The sequence below is a fragment of the Nannobrachium achirus genome, assembly GCF_963921795.1.
Source record: "Nannobrachium achirus genome assembly, chromosome: 1".
Lineage (NCBI taxonomy): Eukaryota > Metazoa > Chordata > Actinopteri > Myctophiformes > Myctophidae > Nannobrachium > Nannobrachium achirus.
The window spans coordinates 15478836-15505278 of record NC_137810.1 but is presented as its reverse complement, the minus strand read 5'-3'; the positions used below and the strand labels follow the sequence as shown (position 1 = coordinate 15505278).

The window sequence follows — 26443 nt, the reverse complement described above, 5'->3', positions numbered from 1 at the left end:
CCATCTCTGTTTCCTTACTATGTTGATGCTTTGGTAAAAAAATGCTCATATGCAGAGGATATCAGTGAAGGCCAGACAGGCTTTGTGAGTTAGATCCGAGCTGTTCTGTAGTCTCTTGAGCAGTGGCTGTCGGAGCGGCTCTCTGGAGTGAACCCACAGCCTCTCGGGCGCTGCGTTCTTGGAGATCACCTGTCTGTTCACATCCTTAGTGGGCTGCCTGTTGGGTCAGAGCACAAGACCAGACTGCTGCTTTTAGCCATGCAGAACAAGGCAACCTAGAGGTGTGCCTAGCTGAGTCACATCTGGCGTTTACAGCACACGTTTGCAGACAGTCATACATACCGTATAGATGACCTCATTATAATCATTTTGCTCTCAGCATATGCTTGATTTGTACATGGTTGTGTCCAGTGCTGTGCACTGAAAATAGAAGATCTACAAGTGAGCTTGTAGCTCGACTACGGTATTTTAAATCAGTCTAAGTATAAATCAGGCTTAATTGACTTTGTTTAGCCTGTATTTGACAGTATGTACAGTACAGTATAAAGAGACAAGAAACAAGAGACTAGGGAAATGGCATGCAGAAAATGGTTCAGCCGGGCCGAGAATCAAACCAGCCGTGTCTGTGGTATGAGCACTAACCACTTTCAGCTATCAGGTCGCACCAGAGCTTTAATAATTAAAAATGTTTGGTGGCAGACAGACCTAAATGACTAGGGCTCACATCTCATGTGGAGTCTGTAATAATATTGCTCTGGCAAAATGATATAGCTTGATATGATACTCCAGTATTTCCATTTGGCAAAACAGAGGTAATCTATCCAGGTACCTGAAGTTCTCCAGTGAGAACTCCTTCAATGTAACAGGGGCCACTCTCTCCATGGTGCCTGTTTCCTTCTGGGAATTCCCTCTGATCTTCCTCTGGTCAGGAGACAGGTTGATCAGGCTCTGAAACAGAGAGGCACGTACCATATTTAAACATTTCATCCACTGGTGTCCCTCAGCGGTCTATGCTTGACCCCCAACTTTGTTCCCTCCACTCAAAATCTCTTCACCGGAAAGAGAGGATACACAAGCTCACAACACGCCACTTTGCGACGTGTTGTGAGCCTGTACATAGGCTATTTCTGTCTAATGTTTGCCAAATTCTCACCTATTTTCACTGAAGGTTTGTGTATTAAAACATGCACTAAATAGGCACGCTAGGGTTCAAGCGGTTATCTTGCTTCTGCTTTTTCCCACTCACTCACATGTGCACGCACGCGCACGCTCTCTACGTACCATGACTTCATTGGTAGGTTTGCTGAGGGTGGGCAAGACTGAAATGGCCTCGCTGGGTATGGCACCGGTCTTGCCCGTGCGGTCGTTTTTGCCCTTTATCCAGCCTCGTTCGGGGGAATATTCATCGTCTTTGATGAGGATGATGAGATCCGCTTTCTTGAAGCTCAGGAACGTGGGGTCGTCTGCAGAGAGAGAAAAACAAGACGACCAATGAATTCTCGGAGAGCGTCCAGCCAGCACGGCTCTAACAAAACATACAAAGTTAATGAATTCAGCTGTGTGGGCCATGTGACAGCAAAAACATGTATGGTATTAAAGTATATGTCCTCCCAATATAAATACATTATGAATCCCCCTCCGGTGCGTCTCCGGTGGTCTGACCTTGCCTGCTGACTTCCTTTAAGGCCACGGCGTACTGGGAGCGCTCTCGCAGGCCGCACAGGAACATGTGCACCAGCTCAGCCAGGCCCTCGGCCATGGCCCCGCCCAGGACGAAGTCACCTTTCAGAGTGAGCAGGGAGACGCTCTGGGCGAAGGCTTTCCCCTCCCTGGCCAGAGAGAAGAGATGTTATTAACGCTGGTTTGTTTTTAATTATTATTATTTCAAAACATTTTCAAAAAACATTCCCCAAAAAGCTAAGATCTTCATGAAAAAAATGAAAAAGGAATTTCATTAATAAATAAAAGAAAAGTCCAAGAGATTTCATAAATTAGAAAAGCAATGTTCAAGAAGTAGGCCCAGTGAAAATAGCCGATCTACAAGCTCCTCAACGCGGCACGAAGCGATGCGTTGTGAGCTTGTACATCTGCTGTTTTCACTTTATTGGGTCCCGACTCCCGGGCAAACGTCTAATTTCTCTCTTGGGTCTTGAGCTAAAAAGTTCAGAAACCACTGTTATAGAGTACTTGATCATATAAACGCATGACTGTGTTGCTTATAGATGTGCTATTTCCGGTAGGTGCTCAGTTATGATATGCTACAATATCCTCACATGCAGTAACAACACTTTCAAGGTTTTCCCGTACCTCATGGTGTTGACTCCAGTGACTTCTGGGTAGGAGAGCTCCAGCAGTCTCCTCTCTCTCTCGTCCAGGAACGTGATGCCAGTCCAGTTAATGGCCGCAATGAATTTGTTTTTGGCCAGAGGAGGACCTGTTAGATAAATATCCATGGAGTAAACAAGACCCGATAAGCCATGACTCATGGGGAAACGGGAGATGTATTCCTTGTTAGGAGATAAGGGTTCCCTTCCTGTTGTACAGTAGGGCATTAACGACTTGTGATTTTTGCAAGTCGACTCGACTCAGTAAAAAGTTGAGTTGAAGTCGACTTTATCGTTTGATGACGTCATCACATCACACACGACCCCCCAATTATTCGGGGGGGTCCCCAGTTGATTAACTTAATGTGAAACATTGTTTTCTCACTCAACTGTAAACAAACCAACATAAAGTTTAAGTGTATCGACGGTATCTGCACATTTCTAAAGTGCCAATTTAAGGACTTTTTAATACCTCTAAAATGACAAATTAAACATTGTCCAAATTGTCAAATATATAGAGGCAGAAATTGAACAATAGAACCATGTTATACCAAATGTAATGTAGCACTGTAATGTTGGATCATTTCGTCCTTGACAATAAGCAATCCTACTGTTTGAATGCTGTACAGACGCACACATGTCATGGAGCAAAAATAATGATAGAAAAAAATACAAATGATTTTTTTTTTTCAACTTCGACTTTCTCTGGTGGGAGTCGACTTGTGTAATGAAGTCGACTCAGTCGACTTGTCGACTTTTTGGTTAATGCCCTATTGTACAGTATGTAGGCCTATCCTTTAAGGCAGCCCAGAGGGGAAACGTGATTGCAACATACAGTAAATGTCTGATAAAGGCCCAGTCATCCACCCACGGCTGAGGCGTCTCTATCGTTATACTCTGGACTCAATGTGTCAGCTGAACATTAGGGCCTGAGGGGTGGGGAAGCTTTAATTAATCATTGTCTCTGAAGGGCCCGTAGTGTGGGTGTATGTAAGAGGCATGCAAGCTGTATCATCACTTATCACTACTTTTAGGACAATGATGAAATATAAAAGACCAATTACAAACAGAGCGGGTAATATTGCAGTTGGAAAGGTGGTGCTGTAATTGGGTCTTTGGTTAGCATGGCATTGGCATATATCATGGAGTCAATGGTCAAATGAATTAGTTTCCTATAGTGGAGGATCTAAGAGCATGGAGATGATGATGTCTTTCATTCTCAATTTGCTAATACATTCTTTATGGAGGTAAGAGATTTTTTCATTTAATGGGTAGCAACAATACATACACACTCTTTTTATGGATATCAAGGCTTGTAGGCAGACTGTAATTTATAGACCTGTGGCTACATGTTTTCATAGCTTTGTCAATATTAGCCAGTTGTCATTACATCTGGTTGACATTAAACCTATTTTGGGAAGTATGCACTCTTAACTCTTGGTTCTGTGTACTAAATGGCATTGAAACTGAAAACCAGGAAATGAAAGAACGGCTACTCTCTTATTCTCTACCTTCCTTGAGTTTTAAAACCAGTGATATACTATACTACTGGGGTCCGCATCAATATGCCAACGGGCCGGTATGCTGACACTAAAACTAACCCTAACCCTAACCTCAGTAACCGTGACGAGTAACTAACCTGCCGACGCTAGTCGGAACAGCGGCCCGTCGGCATATTGAGCGGATCCCGATATACTGTACCAGTACCTATAAATAACATTCTATATCTTACTCTGATCAAAAGGTAAATAATTATGAGTTCTGCTGTAACTTGAGTCATAACCTGCAGATTGTGTTTAGCTACTTTCAGCTCAGGGTGAGACCAGCTGGTCTTCATCTCAGATTAGGGACGTTTTTATTCCACAGTGCTCCACCTCCACACTGAAAAATGTCTAATAATAATGAAGAAAACAAATCCTCTACATTGATCAAAAATAATTAAATATGGCAGACATCTGGACAAGTTAATTTGAATGCTGATCAATGTTTCTCTTTGATTCTTGCCACTGATATGCTGTACACACCGCCTATGTGGTTAATATTCAGAGGCCATAAACAAAGTACAGAAGTGTCAGCACTGCTTTCTATATTAAAATGTTTTATTATCTCAGTGGCTTCCTCAGTAATAAATTGTATTGAACCCTGAATGTGAACACAAGACCATAAAAGTCAGCGCCTTTCAGCTCATCATGTTCTTCCTTTGTTCTTTGTTAGAACATAAGTCATGTACTACTAATGTGTATAATCAGAATTACACAGAGCTAATATCTGAATGACCTTAGCTATACATTATATCTGACATAATTAGTAATTAACACAATTTGACTTGGTCCTAATAGAAGTGCTTATGGGAACTTTGCCACAAACTTACAACTCCACTTTACACTGCATTGATACAACTGCACTTTACACGGCGGACTTGCCTGTATTCAATATTAAGAATACAAATATTTATACTATTATCTTGAAAAATGGACCACAGTTGACCTAAACATTTATAATGAGACTAACCTGAAAGCTTTGCAACCTCAAAGAACCGGGAGAAGAACATGGGCCACTTCTGACGAGTGAAGTCAACAACCTCTGCCTTCACAGACGATGCCTTCTGCCTTGAACTGACATATGAACCCTTGTGTGAAACACAAAGAAACAATACATGAATTGTTTAGTTTTTCTACAAGATGCTGGACACGTGTAGGAATGACCTACACACAGACCTTAACCACATGAACGCTAGCATCCCTATTCTGGACATGTCATAATAGGCGAACCTTCAGCCAAAATGAGGGACCTATAGGCTCACAAATGCATCACAGCGTGAAGATTGGTTATTTTCAAAAAAGAGATTTGGTGTAGAGAAAAAAGAAGATAGACGCCTGTGGGACAACTAAGTATAGGGTGTGGGTAAAGGGGCACAATCACATTTCCCAACGTTGTCTCTTTATCGTTACGGTAGAATTTCATAATATTTCAACTTTTCTTTTTTTTTCATATATGAATGCCCTACTTGTCATACAAGCATGTTTGTAGCTTGTAGATCTGCTATTATTATTATTATTTGATAGGTTTTGAAAGTGAAACTGACAGTGGTTACGCATGCCAGTGGTTTTTAAACAAATTAAAATTATAAACAAGAGCTTGTGACTAAATAATAACTATTGGAACACAGGTTTTATTTTCCATTTCCTGAAAAGCAACAGTTTTGGACATACAAGGATTCCACCAGACAACATATTTCTTGTAGGGTTAATGTTCCATTAACAGCCATAACACGGATGCAGTCTTCTGTATGACTGTACGTACATATCTGTGTGAATGTGAAAACTACAACCCTTACTTCCTGGTTTTTAGCTGGTCATTATATTGTTCTAATTCTCTGTTTACAGCAGAATACTGACCATCAGACATCAGAAAATATGAATCAGTTGCATGTAATGGTTACGGTTCTTGCCCATGCAAAGCATTGTGGGAATTGTTGGCCCAAAGAGAAAGTCTTAAATAGACAAAGGGGAATTTTGGATTGTATCGTGATTCGTGAATATTGTTTCCATGGACTCTGACAACCATCAATAAGAAATGCCATCAACAGTTTGAGAGGGTCCCACTTCGTTGACTGGGATCCCCCAGGGGTCTATACTTGGCCCCCTCCTTTTTATCCCTCTACACCAAACCTGTTCGCCGATAATCGCCGATCTACAAGCCCACTATGCATCACGTTGTGAGTTTGTAGACCGGATATTTTCGGCAAATGTCTGCCAAATTGCCTATTTCCGCTGACTGATTGCCTGATGATTGCCTATTATGACTGACCCAGAATAGGGACACTAGGGTTCATGTGGTTAAAGTGAGACATCTATGTGTATAGTAACTGACCTGAGCATGAGCGGTGCTGACCATCTGCAGCCATTTGGCCTCAGACTTGGCGTCCAGCAGAGAGGTGCTGATGCACTCTTGAACCACCGCCTTCACGTTTTCCGGCCCGCCGTCTGAGCCGTGTTGGACATACAGGTGCTTTGCAGCGAGCTCAATAAGATCGTTCTCCTGGGTGACAGAGAGGCAGAGGTGGAAAGAGACCAAGTACTTTCACTAAAGTACAGTTGCACAGAGGTACTTTTACTTGAGCATTTTCAATGTTTAGTACTTACACTGTACTTCTACTCCACTACATCTCAGAGGGAAATATTGTACTTGTTACTCCACTGCAAGTATTTGTCAGCTTTAGTTACTAGTTACTTAGGTATTTGAAAAATAAATACAAATTGTGAAACTTTTATTTCCTTTGACCCTAGTAAATTACTTTTGTAATTTTACTCAAGTCAAAATTTTAATACAGGACCTACTTGTATTTATATTGTGGTAGTTCTACTCTTACTTCAGAGTACTTCTTCCACTACTGGACAGAGGAACATTGAAAAAAATACCCAAAGAGGTTGACAGACACCTCTAGTGAACGGCTGGAAATGACGCTCATTATGACGCTCCAACCCACCTTTTCACTCCGGTACTCTCCAAACTTGAGCCCGCGTATGACCTGCTTGTAGATGAGGTCTGTGCTGATGCTGTCTTCTTTACAGTCGTGCCAGGGGGTGAAGATCTCCTTGCGGTAATACAGACGCCAGGGAGCGTGTTGCTCCTGGCCACCTTTCCTCTTCACCTCCTGCTCGCACTGGGAGATGGCATCCATCACGTGCTCCCGACCGCTGCCCAGAGCCCACACCTTCGTAGAAACACCAGAGAGAAAAAATGGTTAAGCTACCACAGTCAGTGGTTCTCAGAGTGGGGTCTGGTGGACCCCCAGGGGTCCTTGAGGCTGATCCAGGGTGTCCCCTGCTAAATAAGGAACAGTTTAACCAATTTAACCCTATTTACTTGCACCAGCAGAGCGTGCAAGTCGGCTGGGTATATATGTCGGTGTCCTTCTTTCCAATCAGGGACCAGCATTTCTGGAAATGTCATCATTAACAGCCAATGAGGGACCAGCATTCCTGGTGATTCCAGTGGTGAAGACACATCACATTGTGACGTGGTGTGAACTTTAAATGTGGCTATTTTCGAAACATTTAGAAAAATCTTTGACAATTTTGGAAGAATTTATTTATGTTATGACAATGCAAAGCTTCTATTAGTTATGGCCATCCCTGACACGTAATATTTTCAGTTGGGGGTCCGTGGCCAAATACATAACAATATGGGGGTCCTTGACATGACAATGTTTGAGAACCACTGACCACACTGGACCCACGTGGTTCTCTTAACTGCATCATGATGCCAGAACTACGGCCAATGGTGATTTCATGTCATCCATCCAAGGCTGCGGTTGCTTACCTTTTCATACAAGGCCACGTAAAGGGAAAAGCCAAAGTTGTCTTTGAGTTTGACCTTCTGGGAGAGAATTTGGGAGATTTCTCTGGAGGTGGTCGCTGAGTCGGCAGGCAAGCTGATGGTGCGGCCGTCCATCAGAGTCACAGACAAAGTCATGGGTTTCTTGGTCTTGGTTGCCTGGCATGAATCAGTAAGAAACATCATTCAATATTGACACGGTAAGATTGCTACAAGGGATGCAACAACTGTTAATCGAAATAATTGATTTAATGAATATTATGAGATAAAGAAACTAATTTAATCAAATAGTTATTAAAAAAAAAGAAAAAAAAAACATACTGAAAATAGCATACTACAAGCTCACAACCCGTCACAAAGCGATGCATTGTGAGCTTGTACATCTGCTATTTTCAACTACAATATGACAAAGGATAAAATAGGGCTTAAGTGGTTAAACAGGCTGATTATTTTTTGAAAAATCTAGTTTTCTAGTTGATTCTTAGATATACAATATAAAATCTTTTTATAAATTCAAAAAAGTAATCAATTGAATAATCGCTACGAAAATAATCGATAGTTACAGCCCTAAAGAGGTTGCATATCAAGGTTGCTACGAGATATTCAGAGATATCAATAGTGACTATTCAGTGGCATATTTTACCTGTAGCTCCAACCAGCTGGGAGGCTCCCCTCGCACTCCATTCATTACAGTGCGCCGCAGCCGTTCAGAGCAGTAGGGACCGTAGCCCACAGGACCCGAACGAAGGAAGCTTTGGAGATACTGCAAAGTCAGCAGACAAACAGCGATGATCAAACTGACAGCTATCTGATCCTGGATCAGTGGCTCAGCATGGTTGTTTATACTTGGCATGTTTACCTTTATGAAGCGCTCAGTGGGTGGGAAGATACCCAGACAGAGCGACAGGAGGATCCAACCACGGTAGAAGCTGCTGCGATTGCTGTTATCCTGCAGCTGCTTGCAGATCTGACAGTAAATCTCATCTCTAGAGGGAGAGATCAGGTTGACCAAATGGTAAATGGTGAGTGAATGGGGCATTCATATAGCGCCTTTATCCACATCACTTTCCAATGTGCATTACATTCACCCATTCACACACAGACACATTAACACACGGATGGCAGAGGCAACTGTGAAAGGCGCCAACCTGCTTATCAGGAGCTGTTAGGGGGACACTAATACCCCAACACATTGCACAATAGTCAGATAGTCATAGGATTTCTGTGCAGTTCACACTGCACAAAACTCTTTCTTGAAATCTGCTGTCATACATTGTTGTGGTTTCCAGGTTATATGACTGATGTTCGACACAACATAAATCAATAAAATAAATAGAAATCCTAGCACGTCTTCTTTTTGAGCGGTGGTCACACCGTCTCCTATACGTGGCCGTGTGTGTGGGTATGTATGTGTGTGTGCGTGTCTGTCTGTCTGTATGTAGCCTGCAATACCTTTTCTGTCCACACATGTTAAGGGAGGGGCGCTGTTGTTCAGGGCAGAGGCAGGCACACTCACACTCACATTCACACACACACACACACACACATACACGCACGCACACACGCACACACACACGCGCAGCCTCCACCGCTCAGTTCACGCAAGTGTGATTTTTTCTGTTGGTCTGACCTGAGGTCTCGCCTGACGATGGCGTAGCTCACAATGATGTGGAGTTTTTCGAGAGACGTCATGGGCCGATCCAGGGTGGGTCCGTCTCCGTTCATGACGTCGCTGTCTTCACTCACGGTCTGCAAGGTGGGCGGTTTGGACAGCTCAGCAGGGTCGTCTGACTGAAAGAAACACCATCAACAACAGTAAGCTGATGAGACGGGTGGAGCTGAAATGTGGGACAGCAAACGATGGTACTCAGAGGCACAGTCAGAACAGGACAGAAGATTTATTTCACCTTTGTTTTACAAGATAGTCAGTCACTTGAGATCGCCAATCTCTTTTTGGAGCAAGACCTGTTCAAAATGGCAGGATTTAAACAGACAAGTAAGTTGCCTTGTGAAGTGAACGTGAAGGAGCCTAGCTCATGTTTCCTTAGCGGGAGGCAGCTTGATGTACAAGTACTCATTCTGGACATGACGCTAGTATGTAACAGGGATTCACCCCCAACACAACCCTTGATGCTGAGTGCCAAGCAGTGAGGCAATGGGTACCATTTTTATAGTCTTTGGTATGACTCGGCCGGGATTGAATGCAAACCACCCAGTCTCAGGGCGGACAATCTAACCAATATAATAGGCCCACTGAGCTGGTTGAAAGGGTAATACACAAACTTTAGAAGGCAATCGTATCCAATCAGGAGGGAATATGGGAAATGGGACAGATCCATGTTGATGACATGACTTTAGTGTACCGCTTTGTGTGATTTTAGGGCGAAATCTGTAGGGGCAGTGTCCAAAAATGTGTTTTGCAAAGATCGGCATCATGGTGTCGCTGGAAGAGGGCCATGTGAGAAATCAGGGCTGGAGGTTGTGGTTTGCCAGCCAAGGAGTGTGTGTGCAAAGTTTGGCATGGATAGGGGCAACGGTGCCGGAGATAAGAGTAGGGCCAAAAGTGTGATGTGACGTGACGGACAGACGGAGGGACAGACGGAGGTTTTCATAGTAAGTTGCGACCTAACGGTCGCTACAATACACAAAAAAACAAGATCATAAAAGGCAAATAAGGCGGTTTGCTGGGGAGAGAAGGTCACGTTAGAATAAGATATCCGTCGTGTTCGTTAGCTTGGTCTCACCTCCTCCGCGATGATAGAGGGCTTCCTGACGCGGGATTCTGGGATTCCGTTTTCTTTAACGCTCCCTGCTTTTTTATTCCTGCTCAGCAGGTCGGTGAACATGGAGGGTTTGCGGCTCCGAGCGTTGGCGTCCGGGGCGGCGGAGACCTTGCGGTTTAGAACCACCTCCTCTGGCATGGCAGAACCCTTCCTGTTCTTCGACAGCAGGTCTGTGAAAGTGGAGCCCTTTCTGTTCCGCGGTGCCTCCTCGGAGACTGAAGGAACGTTGGCGTCTTTCTTATTCCTCAGCACCCTCTACGAAAAGAAATGTTTTCAGTTTGGTCATTTGAGGGTTATGATAATCAGAAATTGTTTGATAATCAGAACTGTAGCACTGCAAATTCCTAAGTGGTGTTAATTTAAGATAATTCAACACTTTTAGATTTAAATGAACACCGGGGATTTTACTGTGCATAGATGAATACAACCAGTGTTTCCAGGGCACACACCTGGTCCAGGCCGACCATGTGACTGAGACGCCTGTTATTTCTGGACGCCAGTTCCTGTGGGAGAGAGCGGTGGACCCTGGAGGAACCCCTGGCCTGGACCTGCTTCTTGGGCTCTGGAAGGTCTCCCATGAACCTCAGAATGACCCACCAGACTGTAAGCGATGCCTGGTGTAAACACAATGTATCAGGGACGTGCAGAGAATGTTAGAGAGGCAGGGGCTGACATTTCGAAAAGGGTGGAAATATCAAAAAATATCAATACCGAAAACAGCGGACCAAGCAGTCTGCTATTTTCGGTGCATGAAGCCACACTGAACTAAGTATAATCAATTCAATTCTGGAGTTATGGCGAAACAGCATGGATTCCTCCACAGTGTGGGCTCTTCTTTCAACATAAGTTGCTGTATTCAAGTTCAGGAGAGTTTGGACGAGGCAATTCTCTTGAATGCTGCCTTCAGTTACAGTATGGCATGGAAAGAGGGCATTTGCATTTCTTTAACCATAGTAAAAACTGCATTCATGGTCTGGAGGGAGAGGGCACTTTTTAGAGACAGATAAAAGGGCAGGGGCTCAAGCCCCCTTTGATGTCTATGTGTGCACGTGCCTGCAGGTATACACTTGTTTTTTACATATACATTTTTGACACCATAATAGTTTGTTGTTACTGAGATAAGGCCAATCATGTCGTTTTGATCCTGACCTTGACCTTTGAGGCCCAAAAGTCTACTGATCATTTCAACCAAGTTTCATGAAAACCTGCCCACCTGTTGTAACTTTCTTCAAAGACAGACTTGAAAGACAGAGGAAGACAGAGTGATTGCAATAGCCTCTGTGCATGACTGTAGTCCCAATGGTTTCCAGAAGGTGGCACACACACACACACACACACACACACATACTGCACGGTGTATTGTGTGTTTCCCATATAAAATCTGCTGCAGAGTCAAACAAATACAGCTATGGGACACTGAACCATAAAACAGGAAGCGGATACGTCACATTCTGGAAACCCGGGACTACAGTTACACACAGAGCTGATACCCTGCCATGTGGCTGGGGGAAATGACTGAAGGAGTCGTACCTGGACATCTCCCTCATCCTCATGGTAGAGGAGGGGCTGTCTGAGCCTCTGGCGGATGTGGTTGGGGCTGGCTGCGCCCTGGAACTCCATGGAGGCAAACTTGGAGAAGGTGTACTCGTCCAGATCATCATAGTCGGCCTCTGGGAGGTCATCCACCATGGGGAGGTCATCCAGGTCCACGTCTTCAGTGATCGTCCTTCTACCCTCCAAATCCTGAAATGGACCCCGTCGTTATGCTGGGATGATGCCATGGAATATCAAACGTTTCATATTTCAAACATCAGCCTTGCAGCTTCTGTATCTCACCTCAAATCCTGTTGGTGCTTGGCCCTCCTGCCCTCCAACCATAGTGGGGAGGAAGCCAAAGATGGTGTCCACCATCTCCTGATCAGTAATGTTCTCTGCCTGGCTGATGGCCTCCATCTCTTTCTTTTGCCTCAGCACCTCCTCCAGGCGTCTCTGTCGCTCCTTAATCATCAACTCCTCTTCTCTTTTCTCTTTGGCAGAGAGATACATCTAAAAGTAATAGCATACAAAGGTCCGTGTAAATAAAACATACATGTCTGCCTTTTTGAATTAGGCAAAAGGTCCGTTAGACGTCGTAGCCTGATGATCAGAGATCTCCACCTACCGATATGTCTGGGGAAATGTACATTTCTAAATTCAAGTTAAAAGCAACAACAAAGAAGTTGGGGAAACGGTGCCATGCTCATTGGTGGTTTCCGCTTCCTCCTCCCATGGTTTTCTCAACTACTGTATCTAAGGAACCAGTTCACATCCAGTCAAAAGCTCTAACCACAGGATGGGTATCTCCTCCACATTCCCCTGGACAATCAGGTTAATGAAGGAACAGGCCAATGCTGGATTACAATCACATTACAATCACATGAAATGAAACGTACATCTCTTTTCAACTTTTTGACAGCCCTCCTGGCCAGAGCACCCCTGGTGTGTGCTTGCAGGAGGATGACAGCGTGTCTCTTGCGCATCCATTCCTTCCTGGCCAGGAACGTCCTGGCGCGGCTCTGCAGCACGATGATGGCTTCCCGTTCCTTCTCGTACTGGTACTTGAGCTGGCGAGATCGGACCGTTGCTTGCAGTCGATTAAAGCCCAGCTGGACCTGTAGGATGGATTCAAAGGTGTGTCAATGTGTGATGCAAGTCACGCTCGCATTGCCCTAAAGTGTGCATTGAAATGTGCGTTGATGACCCACCACTCTGTAGAGCTTTCTGCCACGGTGGCCCCTCCAGTATTTCTGAATAACAACGGCACCTGCCTTTTTCTTCAGGAATATTCTCCTACAAGGGGCATCAAACATGTAGACTTCAGTGGTCAAGCCATAATGATTCAAGGACACTCCGCTTATATTAAAACCCAATATGGACGGGAACACATTTGTGTGCTTTTACCCATCAGGCCGGGAAGACATTTTTTGTGTATTATTTTTTTTTTTATAGTATAGTTTTTCTGTGAATTTTCTATGAAAGCCAACATAGGTTTTTAAGGCTTTTTTCAAATCGGACTTAGGCCTAAATGGTTTTATGTCATGTTGAGCCTAGGCTTGGGTATGATTTACAGTATATTGATTATATATCCTGTATATTACATATAATATTGTAGATCCTATGTATCTATGTATTTTATCTAAGTGTCCTTTGAGTAAGATACTGAACCCCTAATTGCTCCCGATGAGCAGGTTGGTGACTTGCATGGTTTTCTCTGCCATCGGTGTATGAGCGTGGGTGAATGTAACGCACAATCTCTGTAAAGCACCTTGGATAAAGGCACTTTATAAATGCACCATAAAAAAGGTGTCTGAGGCTGTTGAGACCTGTTCCGTCATACTTCTATATTTCTTGCCCCACGGAGCACAAAAGTAACAGCTAAAGATGATCAACAATATTTGGACAATATCCTGTCCAGGTACAACCCAAGCTTCTACCAAAGTACAACATTGCTTTAACTCTCAAATACCTGGAACGCGCCCGAGTCGCGTTAGATTTGAACCACTTTAACCATTAGTTTATGCTTTAACTATTGAAAAATAGCAGATATACAAGCTCACAGCGCGGCACCGAGTGCCGCGCTGCGAGCTTGTAGATCTGCTATTTTTGAAAAATCGTGAAAATGTGTGCAAGTCTTTGAATATCTTTGACCCGATCTTTGACCCGACTTCTAAATCCTTCCTCTAAATCAGCTGTTCTCAAACTTTTTCATGTCAAGGACCCCCAAAATCACATTTTTTCGAAGTGATCTGTTGTATAGGGAAAAAGGAGGGGGTAAAGCAGAGAGCCCTGTGGAACAAAGAATATAGGGTTTAAGACAAGTGGTTAAGCAGCATGGTCTGGTCTCATACCTGAACCTGTAGCCTCTCAGGACTCTCTGTATCAAAAGTGCTTTCTTGTTCAGTTCTTTCATTCGTTCCAGTTCCAGCATGGTGTCATGGAAGTCCTGAGAGTAGTTAGAAAAACATACAAACATGCATTAACTTTAACTCATACCCCGCCATTTGCAAAAACCTTCGTACTCTCATATGCCTCTGTCTCCATAGACTTCCATGTAATTCATAGTGCACTGATAATGTCATGTCCATGCCTAGATAATGCACCACGTGTGTGTACATTGCTCACAGCTTTCAAACAAAAAAATCTGAATGGAAATCCGTTCAGGCATTCATGAACTAGCAGCCATTATGTTTTCCTAAAATGTAAACAAAGATGGCTGCCATGTTTGAAAGATGGGTTGCTATGGGGGTTAAACATGCAATTTTGCGATTGCTATCATGCCTACTACATTTTTTGGGGTCCAAAAAATATATATATATATTTTTTTAACAGGAAATTCTCTGGATTATCGGGCCTGGCAGGGAGAGACATTAGCATATTCTCGGGACTATCGGGCCTAGCAGGGAATGAGTTAATTTGCAAAAATGATATTTTGATAAAGTTAAGCATCAAAAAGACAAATGTGCACATAAACATCAGGCAGCACCTTTAGAAATATCTTGGTCTTGCCGGTTTTCCAGTCGCCCTCCCCGACGAGCAAGCTCTCACAGATGCTTTCACAGCATCGCTCCTTTGTCTCCTGTTGGGATGAAAGGACGGTCACTGTGCATGTGCAAGCCATGGTGAGAGAATAAATTAAGCATACTGTACAGCAGGGGTTCCCAAACTTTTTTGTCTCAGGGCACCCCAAACATATTTTTTTAATCCGAGGCACCTTATATTTATAGCATATCGTCGTTGTCGGGTGGAAACCTTGTATGTCCAAAACCGTTCGTTTTGTATTTATCATCTATAAAATGTATTAAACTAGTGAAAACAGCAGATCTACATGCGAGGCGTTGTGTGCTTGTAGATCGGCTGTTTTCACTAGTTTTGTGCGACGGTCTTGTATGATGAAGCAGGGCTTTGCTTTACCAAAAGACGTACACATTTGAAACTTGGAGATACAAGGTTTCTGCCCGACAGTGATGATATTTTAGTGATTATGTTGCGAGGAAAACGTTGAGATAAAAGCCATTTTGGTTAAAACTGACTGAAAATACCTCAGGTTTAAAATGATACTAAATATTTTTTCAAGTGTTCCAAATATTACCAAATGATCTCGCGGCACCCCTGGACTGCCGTCGCGGCACCCCAGGGTGCCCCGTCACCCACTTTGAAAACCCCTGCTGTACAGTATGGGTGAGAATGTTAAAGCATTGACTCACTGTTGTGGGATCACAGAGGGAGGTGTTCAGCAGGACCCGGTAACGGTCCAGGAACTCGTCGAAGGTGTAGCGGATGGGATAGCCGGCCTTCCTTATCCTGATGGTCTCCATCATCCCAGAGTAGCGCAGCTGACGCAAGCACAGCTCCCTGTCAAACAGCTGACACCAAAGGCAAAAAGATCATTTTGAACCCTGTGTTAGATGTAAATTGTGACATTCAAATGTTGTGAACTGCTCATGAACCCACTTTTTCAAACACAGGGGAGGTTGTGGTTTTAGTTTGGTTTGGTATTGCCTCCATCCTGACCGCGACCTTTCATTTGCCAACGGGTCTGAGCGTGTATCTATTCTGCATCTAGCTTAAGGCAAGACCCAAAATGAGAGTGAACATTTCTAACGCAAATATTTGCTTCTGGGGGTCCCTGGAACAAAGTATTTTGAGATGGGGGTCCGCGGCCAAATACATATCATTTTGGGGGTCCTTAACCATTGATATAGGCCGATTCTACAGTGGTTCTCAAACCTTCAAGGACCCCCAAAATTATATGAATTTGGCCGTGGAGCCCCATCTCAAAATATTTTGTTCCAGGGACCCCCAGAAGCAAATATTTCAGTTCAAAATGTTCACTCTGAATGTGGGTCTATCTATTCTGTAACTATCTTAAGGCCCAAGACCAGTTGGGAAACCTGCACACGCATCCTTACCATGGGCTTCTTGAAATCATTGGGTTTGATGCAGCGAACAAAGTAAGGCTGGCACGCTGTCAGGGTCTTCATCAGAGCGTCCAGGGACTGACGGAACTGGCCAGCCAGCGTTGGCACGCGCTTCTTAGCATCAACCATTTGCTGCAGCACAAACAGAAACACAACCAAATGTATCTATCACTGTGTGTGCACACTGTTGGAAAACCTAATGGCTTGCCCAAAATAGGGATAGATTATTAATAAATTGTTTTATTAAATCATATTAGATTATTCAATGCGATTATCTATTATTTTTAATCGATCAAATTGATTAGTTCAAATAACTGTTGCACCCCTAGATACAGTATATTCCAAACCAATTTTCACTTTGTTCTTTTAAGCCTTGTTTATTTTTTTCAACCCATTCAGAACGGGTGCACATTAATTGTGTATCATTATGTTATGCTTTAACTATTGAAAACTAGCAGATATACAAGCTCACAGCGCGGCTACCGAGTGCTGCGCTGCAAGCTTGTAGATCTGCTATTTTTGAAAAATCGTGAAAATTTGAATTTTGACTCGATTCTATAAGTGTCTTTTGAATCCTTCTAAGGTTTTTTTTTTAAAACCTATGTTTCTTTGTCAGCAATCTGGCCATAACCATCGTCAAAGAAAAGGTCCTTTTCACTTAACTGGAGCTCAGTTAGTCTGTTCTTGAGAGATTACTATGTCAGTGGTTCTCAAACTTTTTCATGTGAAGGACCCCCAAAATTATATTTATTTGGCCACGGACCCCCATCTCAAAATATCTAGTTCCAGGGACCACCCAGAAGCAAAATTTGAGTTACAAACGTTCGCTTTGAAAACACATATATTCAAAGATTTGCACACATTTTCACGAATTTTTAAAAAATAGCAGATCTACAAGCTCGCAGCGCGGCACTCGGTGCCGCGCTGTGAGCTTGTATATCTGCTATTTTTTCACTGGTTAAAGCATTCAATAATTCTTAGCCTAAATGGCTTAAATAAACTAACATGATGCAATTTAACATAGAACTAAAGAGCAGTGCTTATGGCAGAGGCCGTGTGAGAGAAGGTCTGCACTGACTCGCAGGGAGCTCTTTGGGGTGGTGATGAGTATCTTGGGGTTGGCGCTGCTCTGCACCACTCCGCCGGAGGAGAGCACGTCGTGAAAGATGCTCTTGAGCAGCTTGTTGTCCGACGTCTCCACCAGCTGGATCAGGTCAGAGCTGAGCGCGTCGCGGTTCTTCTCGAGGAAGCCTGGGGGCCACAAGGGGAGACGAGAGGGGGTCAGATGACAAACCAAGGACATCATGTGAGCCTCAAGAAAAGACCTTGAAAGTAGGGCTGCACGATTATGACATTTTACATGACGATTAATTGTCACTCAAATAATTGCGATTAACGATTTAATTGTGTTTTTGTTGTTACATTTCAGTTTGGCTTTTAGGCTTTGAAGTTGCACATGGCAGATATAACACACAACCTAAATATACAAAAAAATGACTTTATACTTAAAAAAAGAACATTGATAGTGGAAATAGCTGACCTACAAGCTCACAACGTGTCACATGGCGACGCATTGTGAGCTTGTAGATCTGCTATTTCCACTATTTTAGAAAATGTTTGAAAATATATTAACATTTTTCAAATTATGACAGGCCTACTTGAAAGAGACAGAGCGTGCCACCATTGTTTTCTTTCAAACTACCTTTTGATTCGTAGTAGACCACTCCAGCAAAGTGATTGATTCCAAACTGTGTCTCGTAGTTGTTTTTTGGGGGGAAGTAAACGTTGCCTTTCCCGTGGACCTGGTTCATCTTGTGCATCATGGTGACGTCTGTACCCTAAAGAAACACAAAGGAAGATATTCGTAAGCTCCTTTACTTTCTGCACTACAGAATATACTGCATATCATTTGTACGATACTCATTTGATGGAATATAATTAAGCTTAAAGGGAAAATCTACCCTAAAGCTTTATTCATTGCTATTTTCGCTACTGTATTTAAATCGATTAGTTTGTTGCACACCTAAATGTAAAATATGTTTAGGGTGGATTCTCTGCTTTGAAACATCCAAGAGAGAGAGAGAGGCTGGTAACCTTTGGGAAGTTGCTCTCCTCATCGATCAGGGCCAGCATGTTGAGAGGCTTGTTGGCCAGCACGTCCAGCGTCAGTTGGTTGTCGTTGTAGTCAATGCGTTTCCACACGATGTTTTCGCGGGTGTACTCCTCCTGCTCCAGCTTGAAAACGTGCCGCACGAAAAACTGCTGCAACTGCTCGTTGGCGTAGTTGATGCACAGCTGCTCAAAGCTGCAAAACAGCCCAACACACAGTCACACACACAAGTCAAAAGAGGACAGAATGGTAGGAGATTCAACAACTAAGGGCGTTAATAACATCTATCATTTTCTTAGCAGTTATTCTATTGATGACTTTTTCGATTGATCGAATAATCGAGAAGCATGTTTTTAAATATCGTAATATTTTTTACATGAATTAACCACCATTTTATTTATTATTTTGTTCTTCGTCGAGCAATGGCGTTGTGCTAAAATAGTTAAAATAGCGGATCTACAAGCTCTTAACGCATTGCATCGTGACACGTTGTGAGCTTATCCTGGATACACTATTTTAACTTTCTTTTTTTTACATTTATGAAGCTTTTCGACTATGATGACATCACATGCCCATGCCCATAATAGTTTTTTATTAATTGTTTATTAATAGTTATTTTATAATTGATTAGTTACTACTCAGAACTGATGCTCTGAAGAGTGGGCAACAGCTGAATTATAACAATAGCCCTTACCCGTTCAAAGATATGAGCTCCAAAATGATGTGCAGTGTGTGGGTTATGGGATGTGCACTGTGCACACAGTATATGAGGGATGGAAAGTAACTTTAACTGGTGCTTGCATGATAATATGTAGGAGCATCAATATAAGAAATACCCGTTTCGTTTAATGGCTACAGAGATACTGTCCCCCCGCCCGCCCGCCCGCCCGCCCACCCACCCCCACACACACACACACACACACACACACACACACACACACACACACACACACACACACACACAGCTGGTTAAAGATGTTGCCTCATGCTAGATGCAGAATAGATATGGCTCATGCTAGATGCAGAATAGATAGTAGATACACCATAAAAATGCTAATATACAGCATATGATTTGTGAAAGTGACAAACGGGCTTCACAGTTATGTCAGGTGTGTTCATATGCTAATGGTGATGCGATTTCAGATCAATTGCTCCAGCCACTGAGGAGACAGACAGACAGACAGACAGACAGACAGACAGACAGACACTCACTCAGACATTCGGAAAATTATATGTTTGATTGGTGAACCGTTCAGACCTAGCCTGGTATAACCAGACCGAACACAACAACACCCCCTGGTGATGGTGGTGTTGTAGTACAGTCTGGCACCGATCGATTGAGATTCTATTTCCTCAACCAGCTTCAAGGGTTGGCCAATCAGAGTTGTATGCTTGGGGCACGTGGTTCTCTTCCTGATATACCAGACTCTCTTCCCAAAACAAAGTGTGTGATAGAGGCTGGCAACGCCAGGCAAGTTCAGACCTGTTCTTGTCAAAGTTCTCAAAGCCGAAGATGTCCAGCAAGCCGATTGAATGTCGGACCTCTGTGGAGTCTTCAGGAAGGGGTTTGAAAACGGCAGCATTGATCTTATCCACGACCCAGATGAAAAGCCTTCCATAGATGGCCTGAACAATGATCACACAGAGATAAATACAGACAGAGATAGATGGAGAGAGAGAGAGACAGAGAGAGAGGAAACAGTACCTCAAAGGTCAGATAATGTACATACTGTAAGAGAAACAGTAGCTGTTCATTTACCCACAGATGATATCTTTAATACAGAATTAAAGATAGGCTATGTAATAAATGTGGACGTCTACAATACTACTGTACGTTAAATTTCTGTTTTCTTTTTGTATTAGTTTAATTGGACTGCAATTTCAAAATGGACTCATTGGTGCCAATGAGATCATTTTAGAACTTGATTCTTAATATCATTGCATTTAATACACATTCAGCAACATCGGAGACATGAGTCTCTCCCTTATTTGGTTTTAAAAAAGCTTGAAATTTGTTTTTAGAATATTATTACCCCTACAATTTATAGGATGGAAATTGCCCTTATGCATCTACATGACTTGGTAAGATCAAGCATCATTGTAAGGGCTGTCACAATTATTACATAATCGTCTAATCGCAATTATTTTACATAATTGCGATTATTTTTCATAATCGTCATAATCGTGAATGTTGAAAATGTTTCATATATATATTCTTTTAAGTAAAAAATAGTGGAAATAGCAGATCTACAAGCTCACAACGCATCGCATCGCGACGCGTTGTGAGCTTGTAGATCGGCTATTTCCACTATCAATGTTATTTTTTAAGTAGAAAGTTGTCAAATGAGTCCATCATTTCTTTGTATATTTAGGTTATGTGTCATATCTGCCATGTGCAACTTCAAAGCCTAAAAGCCAAACAGAAATGTAATTATCAACGACAAAAACACAATTAAATCGTTAATCGCAATTATTTGAGTGACAATTAATCGTCATGTAAAATGTCATATCGTGACAGCCTTAATCATTGTTACTTTGACAAAGGCATCCCTGCCGTCCAGGGCCTGGGCAGAGGTCAGAGCTTTAGTCACACTCTCCCTGGTGGTCAGGAAGGATCGCTGGATCAGATTCTTCTCCAACGCTTTGGGATCCACCTGAGAAAAGCAGAAAAATCTGATCATGCCATCTCATCTACGGTATATTCTGGGATACCAGCATTGTAAGAACTCTGATGTTGTAGGATACCTCCAAAAGTTGGCTGGCCATGTTGAAATGGGTTGATGTGAGAACGCCACAGCCCTCCAGGTTATTTACAATGGTGCCTGGAATTGTGCATAAAAAAAGAAGTAAAGAACTATGGCAGGGGTTCCCAATTCTTTTTGTCTCAGGGCACCCCGTGAATATTTTTTTTAATCCGAGGCACCCCTACATTATAATTTTCACTCCCAGCACCTTATATTTATAGCATATCGTCGTTGTCGGTTGGAAACCTTGTATGTCCAAAACCGTTCGTATTGTATTTATCATCTATAAAATGTACTAAACTAGTGAAAACAGCAGATTGTAGATCGGCTGTTTTCACTAGTTTTGTGCGACAGTATGATGAAGCAGGGCTTTGCTTTACCAAAAGACGTACACATTTGAAACTTGGAGATAAGAGGTTTCTGCCTGACATTGACGATATTCTAGTGATTATGTTGCGAGGAAAGCATTGAGATAACAGACATTTTGGTTAGAATTGACTGAAAATAACTTTGTACTTCAAGTTTAAAATGATACTAAATATTTTTTCAAGTGTCCAAATAAATTCCAAATATTATAAAATGATCTCGTGGCACCCCTGGACTGCCGTCGCGGCACCCCAGGGTGCCCCGTCACCCACTTTGAAAACCCCTGAACTACGGTATGTATGGTATATAAAAATACACAAAAACATAATTTTTCCTTTATGGGGTTCCTTGGCACAGAAGCCTTTCAGGTGGGGGTCTGTGGCCAAAGACACATCAATTTGGGGGTCCTTGGCATGAAAATGTTTGAAAACCACTATTATACGCTATGATAATACCCGAAATGCATAAAGCGCTTTTCTAGGTACTCAATGTGTGTGTGTGTGTGTGTGTGTGTGTGTGTGTGTGTGTGTGTGTGTGTGTGTGGGTAGGTTGAATATGGTAGTTTGAATATGGTTGGGTACAGCATTCCAGACAGTGGGGCGAGAAAAGAAAAGCCCTGTCGCCCCAAGTTTGGAGCATATATTCATGTATTCAGCTGTGCAGATATACAGACCCTCAAAGTCCACGTTGCCCAGGTGAAGGATAGCAGCGAGCAGTTTGGAGATCTCCCAGGAGTCATTCTCTGTAAACATCAGGATCTTCAGCGCAGAGCGGAAGTGGGCGTATTCCTTGATGTCGTCACGTCCCTCACAGCTGGTGCAGTTACCCTGAGAAAACACTTGCCTTTATTTCACCATTTCTCTAGTGTATATGTCACGGTTAGATAGAGAAACAGTCAGATCGAGAAACGGAGCGCTCGTCGTGCGGCGCGGGGCGGAACAAGCGGTCGCTTTGAGCCACAACAACGTAGCGTCGGCAGGAATGATAGCGCCTCACCCCACGGAGGTTAGGGTTAGGGTTAGGCATAGTTTTACTGAGGTTAAGGTTAGGGTTAGGGTTAGAGTAAGGCATAGTAAGCTAATGGCTAAACACTGCCGAGCTAGGCTAGTAAATAAACGAAAGAGAAAACGAGTGACGTCAGCGCCTACACTAGTGAATGGCTGTTGTCGCCATCTGGTGGTGATTGGTGTGTGGTGAACGACAAAACAAGCGCTCTTACCACGATCTGACTGAGTTACCCAAACTGACTGTAACATATACATGAATAATCAATCATTTAGGACAGTGGTTCTCAACCTTTTCTGGCCGCGACCCCCAAAATAATAATATTTTAACTGGGGACCCCCTCCATCCTGACGAGCACTAAGAGTTGAGGCATTACATTTTGTATAACACGGTTCTATTGTGAAAATAGCAGATCTACGCGAGGCGTTGATGTAGATCAGCTATTTTCAAAATGTTTGCCAGTAATATTTGACAATTTGGCCAACGTTTAATTTGTCATTTTAGAGGTATTACATTGTCACTTTAAAAATGTGCAGATAGCCTCTTTACACTTAAACTTTATGTTGGTTTGTTTACTGTTGAGTGAGAAAACAATGTCTCACATTAGGTTGAGAACCACTGATTTAGGACATGGCCTTGTGTTCTACTCCTTTGTTAAAGTGTTTCAGTACCATGGTGAGATAGTTGTATTGAGATGCGTTCCCCAGAGAAAGAATCTTCTTCTGCTCAGCTGACATGCCCATCAGCATGCAGTAAAAGATGTGGTAGTTTCTCTCCTCAGGCGCCTGCACATGCACAATATACAATATAGCTCCATCACTCATCCTATGCAAGCTTAATGTGAAGAATATCAATAATCACATTCCAGGGTGAACAAATTGTTCTGCAAGTCCGCAATTCTATACCTGACGACACACGCGGGACTTCTCCAGGAGGTACTGCTCGATGCGGGCCCCGTCGATGGCCCCGCCCTTCGTGAAGTTGATGTCGATGTACTTCCCAAAGCGACTGGAGTTATCATTGCGGACGGTTTTGGCGTTTCCAAAGGCTGCAAGGAAAGCACATATTATTTTCAACAAGACAAAACAATTGAAACTGACTTATTGTCGTTGAAGTACAGTTCATCATTAATCGTTACATGACAATCTTTTTGTTGGCCTTATAGATGGAAATTTTGCGGTTTTCTGTGTGTTTAATTACTTTTTTAGACAAGTCATGTAGATGTGTTACAAAATCATTGTCTAAACGTCCAAAATAGGACCGGCATTTTTAGCTCGCGTCCCTTGGACCTTTGTTATTTTGCCACATTTCATTCACATCATCTTCCTCTAGTCTATGTGCTTCACAGTGGTGTTGAGTGTGTACCCTCTAAGATGGGGTTTGCCTCCAGAATCTGCTGCTCTATCCAGGTGCGCTGGCCGCTCACAGCGGCCAGGAACTGCAGCATCAGCTTGGTGCTCTCAGTCTTTCCTGCTCCTGACTCTCCACTGGGAAGGAAACACAGGTCACAGTATATTAAATAACTCAATATTCCTCTTCCCTATCGTGACATTTGTGTGGTACACATTCAGGCCTGACTGTCACTAGTTAGTGAAACGTATAACCCCCAAAAATATCTTAACTAAGAGCTGTCACGATTTGAACGCAACAGTCCAAAATCCTTTCTTAGCACAAAGAAAGACATTGAACATTCATGGCACTGTTGTTTTGCAGCACTATTAGCATCCAAACCTCCTTGTGGGCCCTGCTACTGTAGTACAGTGGTTCTCAACCTTTTCAGGCGGCAACCTCCAAAATAATCATATTTCAACTGGGGTGGGGACCCTCACCCACCCCACCCTGACAAGCACTTGGAATTGTAGGAGTTGGCGTAACATTAGTTTGACTTGATCCGTTCCATAACGCGAGGCGTTGTGAGCATGTAGATCTGCTATTATCACAATTTCTTCCACTAATATTTGACAATTTGGCCAATGACTGTTTAACCAGAGATACTAAAAAGTCCTTAAATTGTCACTTTAGAAGTGTGTTGATAGTTATACCCTGTATACACTTATACTGTATGTTGGTCTGTTTACTGTTAAAGGAGTAGTTCACCCCCAAAATGACTTTTTTTCTATTGATTAGTGATTACTCACGTCATGGAGACTTGAGTTCAATAATATTTTTTGTTTTTTGTCGCATTCCTAAGACAAAAATGTGATAACAATAAATTTACCCCCATCCGGAATCAATGGGGGTAAATTTACTCGAATCAAATTTTTGTCTTATGAATGTGACAAAAACCAAAAAATATTATTGAACTCTACTCTCCATGGCGTGACTAATCAATAGAAAAAAAAACATTTTGGGGGTTAGCTACTCCTTTAAGTGATAAAAACAATGTTAACACATAAGCCAAACATCTGGGGACCCCAGAGAACCACCGCGGTAGTAGACAAGAGCAGGACCTGATGACACAGCACTGGTCCTTCTTGTGGCGGCGCATGTTGAAGAAGCAGCTGTCGGCGATGGCGAACACATGCGGGGGCAGCTCGCCCAGCCGGCGGTCCGTGTACAGGTGCACCTGCTCTGCAGTGTAGATGGGCAGCAGCTGGTAAGGGTTGACCGCCACCAGAATGGAGCCTGTGTACGTCTGGACACAAAGAGAGGGAATGTTGATCTGTCACAACAAACAGCGGCTGCTGACAAGGGGCGTCACTCCAAATTCTGGGCCCTGGGTACAAGGATTCACTGCGGGCCCCCCCCCCATGAACGTTAACTATTGAAAAATAGCAGATATACAAGCTCACAGCGCGGCACCGAGTGCCGCGCTACGAGCTTGTAGATCTGCTATTTTTGAAAAAATCTTGAAAATGTGTGCAAGAAACCTATGTTTCCATGTCAGTGGTGCTCAGACTTTTTCATGTGAAGGACCCCCAAAATGATATGTATTTGGCCACGGACCCCCTTCTCTAAATATTTAGTTCCAGGGACCCCCCCAGAGAAGCAAAATTTGAGTTACAAATTAAAAAATACATATATTCAAAGATTTGCACACATTCTCACGACTCTTCAAAAATAGCAGATCTACAAGCTCGCAGGGCGGCACTCGGTGCCGCGCTGTGAGCTTGTATGTCTGCTATTTTTCAATAGCTAAAGTTACTAGGGCCCCTCCACCTTGGGCCCTAGTAACTCAGTCGTCGCCCCCCCCCCCCCCCCCCCCCCCCCCCCCCCTTGTGACGCCCCTGGCTGCTGACAAGCGTGTGTCTGTGTGTGTGTGTGTGTGCCGACGAGTCCATAAATAGACAACTAATTACATTATGAGCACAGAATCAAAACAAGCCCCCCCCCCCCCCTGCTTGTGGGGGTCATCGTGCATTCTGATTCGCTAGCGCACTCACCAAATATTCGAATATTCGAATATCAAAGTCACTATTCGACGTTGTTCACCGAAGTCTAATATTATAATATTATAGTTTATAAAGCTTGGCTAGATAGGAAGTCATAAGAATGAGTTTATCAATGCCCCTGGTGGATGAATTTGTTAATGCTCTATACCAGGGGTTCTCAAACCTTTTTAGGCTGTGACCCCCAAAATAGACATATTTGAACTGGGGACCCCCACCCTGACAAGCACTTGGAATTGCAGGTATTACATTTAATGTGACTCGGTTCCGCAGGTAAATATTGTGAAAATAGCAGATCTACATCGCAACGCGAGGCGTTGTGAGCATGTAGATCGGCTATTTTCACAATGTTCGCCTCTTGCTTACTTAATATTTGACAGTTTGGCCAGTCCTGTAATATTTGACAGTTTGGCCAGTCCTGTCGA

At 43.2% G+C, this 26443-nt stretch overlaps 1 protein-coding gene across 1 annotated transcript in view; it reads right to left on the bottom strand.

The window, feature by feature from the left end:
- myo7ba (myosin VIIBa) overlaps positions 1-26443 on the bottom strand; it is a gene marked incomplete at its 3' end in the record, with an annotated part of 45842 nt that overhangs the window by 16825 nt on the left and 2574 nt on the right. The window contains exons 3-35 of the mRNA XM_080727319.1: positions 25080-25264; positions 23995-24116; positions 23535-23677; positions 23301-23414; positions 22298-22451; positions 21260-21336; positions 21049-21168; positions 19998-20140; positions 18499-18709; positions 18107-18242; positions 17483-17655; positions 16396-16536; positions 15691-15849; positions 14970-15062; positions 14335-14429; positions 13192-13276; positions 12880-13098; positions 12284-12493; positions 11978-12190; positions 10897-11061; positions 10409-10702; positions 9295-9455; positions 8524-8650; positions 8308-8427; positions 7650-7823; positions 6814-7041; positions 6198-6365; positions 4836-4953; positions 2308-2434; positions 1663-1829; positions 1282-1463; positions 830-948; positions 52-217 (exon numbers count right to left, since the gene is read on the bottom strand). Coding sequence (XP_080583445.1) covers positions 52-217; positions 830-948; positions 1282-1463; positions 1663-1829; positions 2308-2434; positions 4836-4953; positions 6198-6365; positions 6814-7041; positions 7650-7823; positions 8308-8427; positions 8524-8650; positions 9295-9455; positions 10409-10702; positions 10897-11061; positions 11978-12190; positions 12284-12493; positions 12880-13098; positions 13192-13276; positions 14335-14429; positions 14970-15062; positions 15691-15849; positions 16396-16536; positions 17483-17655; positions 18107-18242; positions 18499-18709; positions 19998-20140; positions 21049-21168; positions 21260-21336; positions 22298-22451; positions 23301-23414; positions 23535-23677; positions 23995-24116; positions 25080-25264 — 5109 coding nt within the window. The remainder of the gene's footprint in view (positions 1-51; positions 218-829; positions 949-1281; positions 1464-1662; positions 1830-2307; positions 2435-4835; positions 4954-6197; positions 6366-6813; positions 7042-7649; positions 7824-8307; positions 8428-8523; positions 8651-9294; positions 9456-10408; positions 10703-10896; positions 11062-11977; positions 12191-12283; positions 12494-12879; positions 13099-13191; positions 13277-14334; positions 14430-14969; positions 15063-15690; positions 15850-16395; positions 16537-17482; positions 17656-18106; positions 18243-18498; positions 18710-19997; positions 20141-21048; positions 21169-21259; positions 21337-22297; positions 22452-23300; positions 23415-23534; positions 23678-23994; positions 24117-25079; positions 25265-26443) is intronic.